Below are 5,111 nucleotides of genomic sequence, written 5' to 3'. Positions count from 1 at the left end.
TTCTCTCTCTCTTTCTTTTTCTTTCTTTCTTTGTCACATTCCCCTCCTTGCTCTAACCAGGCTTCTCTCCCACTGTCCTCTTGGGATGAATCCTGGATCATTGGACAGATGGTGCCGCAGTGTGTGAGCTAATATAGAGGCACAGAAGGGGCCTCCGGGGCTGGGGGAAGGGGCCATGTGGGGCGTTTGCAGTGGGGAGATTGAAGTGATCTGGTTCACTTGGAGATTTGAATTAGCAAGTGGGCTCTGCAAACACAAGGGCCCTTGACATGGAAGCTGACTGTATTTTTAAAAGTTATACTTCAATATATGTGCAACCTAAGAAACCGAGTAAAGATAATGTGTTTTCATGAACAACCTGATGACCCTCATATTTGGTTTCTTCAGTTTATACAAAAGAGGAAGTATTTAAAGACTACACATTAACCAAGGGAGGGCTTTTTGAAGTGAAGCTATGCTTCTCGGAAGCAATTTTTTAAATATGCTTTGAGGACAGTTTTTTTTTTTTTTTTAAATGGGAATATATCTGAAATTCTAAGTCCAGATTGTTGCTGACTCACATTATATGCCAATTTTAGGGCATGTTGAAGGAGTTCCGGTCAAAATGTGCTAAATGTTGTGGACATAGTTCAAGTCACTGACTAGAAACCGAGAGCGGATACCGAGATTTAGAGTGAATGCCGGGGTTAAAACTGGGACTTACACGATGCCGCTCCCACATTTGTCACAGATTGGCATCTTCTGAACGCTGCCAACACTGCCGTGGGCTTTGGTAACCGGAGCTCTCACACTCCGAGTTCCAGCAGGACGGTCATCTGAAAAACAAAGTGTTTCCATTTATGGCAAGCGGACAGCTGGCTACAGTTTGTACTTCACTTCTATTTTAAGGTGTGCACTTTAACCTAAGGAATTCCTAATTTGCGCCAGAACTAGTATCTCAAAAGGAGGAGGACAGCTTCAAGCATCCCTTGTTCTGAAGTAGGGCCTTTCCAAAAAGGATTTGTTAAAAGTTGTCATCGCTGCTGGGGGGAGCTGTTATAAAATGCCGAAAAGGATCAGAGAACATTTGGCATTTTTTTTCTTTTTCTTATTGTGGTAAAATATACAGAACATACAATGGATCACAATGACCACTTTTCAACGTGTGATTCAGTAGCAATAAGTACATTGACAAGGTTGTGCAACCATCACCAACAGTTCTTTCCAGAACTCTTTCATCGTCCCAAACAAAAACTCTGTACCCATTAAGCAGTAACTTCCCATCCCCCCTTCCTCCCAGATCCCTGTAACCTCCACTCTCTGTCTTTACGACTTGCCTATTCCAGGTACCTCATAGGGGTGGATGCCTGCAAGATTTATCTTTCTTGTCTGGCCTATTTCCCCCAGCATGTTTTCAGGGTTCATCCATATTGCAGCATGTATCAGAATTTGATTCATTTTTGAGGCTGATTAGTGGTTCTGTTGGATGGATAGACCATATTTTGTGTATCCCTTGATCAGTTGATAGGCATATGTGTTGTTTTCACTTTCTGGCTATTGTGGATAAAGCTGCTATGAATACTGGTGTATGAGTATCTCTTTGAGTTCCTGCTTTCAATTCATTGGATATATAGCCAGGAGTGCAATTGTTGGATAATACAGTAATTTCTGTGTTTAACTTTTTGAGGAAATACCATACTGGTTTTCACAGTGGCTGCACCATTTTGCATTCCCATTAACCACGGCCAAGGGTTCCAGTTTTTCCACATGCTCACCAACACTTGTAAGTTTCTTTTTTTTTTTTTTTTTAAATAGCCAACTTAGTAGGGCATTTTGCATTTTTGTGCAACTTTTTTTTTTGAAGTTTTTATTTATTTATTTATCTGACAGAGAGAGACACAGCGAGAGAGGGAATACAAATGGGGGAGAGGGAGAGGGAGAAGCAGGCTTCCCACTGAGCAGGGAGCCCGATGTGGGGCTCGATCCCAGGACCCTGGGATCATGACCTGAGCCAAAGGCAGACGCTTAACGACTGAGCCACCCAGGCGCCCCATTTTTGTGCAACTTTTAAAAGACTGTGTATATCTTTTTGGGGTAGAAAAACATTGATAAGATTATGAGCCCTGAGGACAGCAGTAGTGGGCTAGAGATTCAGCCTTGCTTCTAACTGGCTGTGTCTCTGTACAAATCCACTCTCTCTGTGCGTCAGTTTCTCGTTTGTTAAAAGGGAAAAATAATAGTTCCTGTCTCACAGGTTATTGGGAGGATTAAGGGATCAAGTATGCAAGATACTTAGCACAGGGTTTGGAACATAGTAAGTGTTATTAAGTGAACATTTCAGTGTTATTTTAAAATTTTCATGATGATGACACTGTGGAGCGGGGGGAGGCTGAGAAATTTTGCAATATCCATTTAAAATTCTAACTAATGATTTTTGAGCCAAACTAGCCCCTTGACTACTATGGATGGAATTTGTCTTTGGTGTCCTTTTATCACCGGGTTGGTGGCTACTTGGATACATTCTGGAAGCTCCTTTTCTAAACCAAGTGCCATCCAAATCTTTCTGAGGAAAGATTCATTGATCACTGAACTAAATCAATTTTTAGTCTTTCATTCCCAGTATGTTTGCTATCCTCTCCTCCATCAATACTGTTCCAGCAGGTATTCATGGCTGCTCACCAGGGCCATCATTCACTAATTCCTGGAGCACTCTGAAGGAGCCCGACTGGCGAGGCTGAGTAGGCTCATTCCGATTGTCATGGAGCATCCGGTACACATCTGACTGGGGGGGCACCAAGGCTGTGGGTTCACTGAAACACAGGATGGCATGTGAAGCAGTGTCAGGAGCATTGTGAGGCATGGAATGTGCAAGAAGCCACAAGACATGGATAAGCAATAATCACTATATTTGCAGTAACTCCTGAGCAAAGATTCAGGATTTTCAAGTTAATCTCTATACAGTTAAAAATATGGTATGAATTCACATGGGTCACTTTCATGATGTCATTCATTAACCTGGGAGTCACATCAGCACTTCTCCATCTGGCAGAATACTTTAGAGGGCAAGTACAATGTGACTGTTAGGGAATAGTGATAAAAAAATAACACTCATGTCTGATGGATATATAATTATAATGTGAACAAAATTAACTTTTCTCAGAAAAGAGACAATATACAGATGGTAGGAAGTGCAAGAGTGAGCCCAGTTTGATTATTCTCAGTCATAAAATTGTCAGTAAAGTTCAGATTCATTTCTGATATTAAGCTGAAAGGTATGGCTTAATTTTGTTTTAGGGTTAATTTGTTAACTCCTGAGAACAACAAAGTTATCGTTTTGCTTATAAATGGAAGAAATTCAGCTTGTATGTGAAAATACATAATGTAGAAACTTTCATAGATACGTCAGTTATATTGATTACATTGTTTTTAATAAGCACATTATAATTCACTTACAACAATGATAGCAGCTTTATTTTAATATTCTACAAATATAATTCATGATGAACAATAAGAAAATGCCTCAATAATACTACATGTCAGGCACTAAATGCTTTATTATTTAATGGTATTTAATTGCATTATCTAGAAAAGGTAGTTGCTATCTGCACATATTTTTACTACCTATATCATATCTTAAAATCATCATCTTATATATCTGAAATTCTTCGCAAAAAGGCTTTGAGATACATTACACCTTTATTATCTCATTGTATTCATCCCTAGAGCTATTTTGGGATATAGTTATATAGTACTCTAAAACATTATAAAATTTTGATTTATAAAAAGTGGTTATATAATACTGAAAGAAGTAATAAGTTCTTATCTTATAAGTCTTTATTTGAAAAAACTTGATGGCAAAAGCACTTTGAGGAAATATTCATAATAAAGAAGAAATTAGCCAAAACCGGGACCGATGGAAATTAATTATTTACATTAATAGCTTGAGCTTATAAAACTTTATTCATGGTAAAAATTCTAAATGGAAAAATGATCACCTCTCCACAAGCTACCACTAAAAGAGACAAGAGGTGTCACCTCTTAAAATTCCTCTGAACCTCCCATTCCTTTCCCAATTTTTGACCCCCAAAGAAGAAGCATAGACTATACTAGATTGTAAGTTACTTTTGAGAAGGATTGTACCAGACATTTGTAAAGAACACTGTGGCTTTCTAAGGGAGATAGACATTTGCTCCTTCCCTGATTTCATTGTTTTGTGCTCTGTTGCGTAAAGTTCGACTTAGTTAATTCTTGAACTCACTTTTATCTTTAGGTCTAGATATTTGCAATACACCCCTAGTATTTTTTTCTTTAAAGCTTTCCGCATAGCTTTCTTTGAATTACGACAATGTTAAAAGACACCCGTAAGGTTGACATCGCCCATGTGTTTAGTTAATATGCCCATGGTTCAAAAAGACTCGCATTACCTCATTGAGGGTGCTTCCCCTAGAGCTGTTGAAACCTGACCCTGAAGTGTTTCCATAATATTGTCATCTGAGTACAACTGCATAGGAGTATTAAACTGAGCATGTACAATCTTCACACCGGGAAGTTCCATTTCCAAAGGAATGTTAGGGGCCATCTTAGCAGCAACTTTCAAGTCACCTGGGCAAATAGTACTAAGAGTGCTGACAGAAGAAGGGGTGCTACGTCCGCTGCTGCCATCAATGCCGGATGGAGTGCTGCATCCACTGTTTTAATGACCACGTGACACAGAGGTGACACAGGAATCAGAAAACCCAGACAGAACACAGAGAACAGGTACAGAGAGGTTAAAAGGAATTGAAGACGGAAAGTAAGATGTGAATCAAATCAAATTCGAATGAAGTGGTTACTTCTGGCTAGGGTGTGTTTTACAAAGGGAAGACATTTCAAAATTCCTGATTGAAAGAAGTGCAAGAAAATTAAAAACTACAGGTGATACTGCATTTTTTGGCTCTGTTCTACTAGGGCAACATGTGGAGGGTTACACACAGAGTTGTATGTGAGGTAGAAAAGATGCAGCTATCTTTACTTTTTAATAATAGGCCAAATGAGGGCGCCGGGGTGGCTCAGTTGGTTGAGCGACTGCCTTCGGCTCGGGTCATGATCCTGGAGTCCCGGGATCGAGTCCCGCATCGGGCTCCCTGCTCGGC

General features: G+C 39.7%; 1 protein-coding gene across 1 annotated transcript; it reads right to left on the bottom strand.

The window, feature by feature from the left end:
• Positions 1-6: 6 nt before the first annotated feature.
• LOC102739086 (PDZ and LIM domain protein 3) lies at positions 7-5,053 on the bottom strand. The gene is made up of 3 exons (XM_081809855.1): positions 4,404-5,053; positions 2,659-2,789; positions 7-815 (listed from the first exon to the last, which is right to left on the bottom strand). Exons 1-3 carry the CDS (start codon positions 4,556-4,558, stop codon positions 700-702), a joined length of 402 nt encoding a protein of 133 aa, XP_081665981.1. The 5' UTR covers positions 4,559-5,053; the 3' UTR covers positions 7-699.
• Positions 5,054-5,111: the final 58 nt, after the last annotated feature.

Source organism: Leptonychotes weddellii, unplaced genomic scaffold, assembly GCF_054177405.1.
Source record: "Leptonychotes weddellii isolate Sample4059 unplaced genomic scaffold, ASM5417740v2 HiC_scaffold_14612, whole genome shotgun sequence".
Taxonomy (NCBI): domain Eukaryota; kingdom Metazoa; phylum Chordata; class Mammalia; order Carnivora; family Phocidae; genus Leptonychotes; species Leptonychotes weddellii.
Note: the sequence above shows the minus strand (reverse complement) of the source record. Positions and strands in the feature narration are given on the sequence as shown.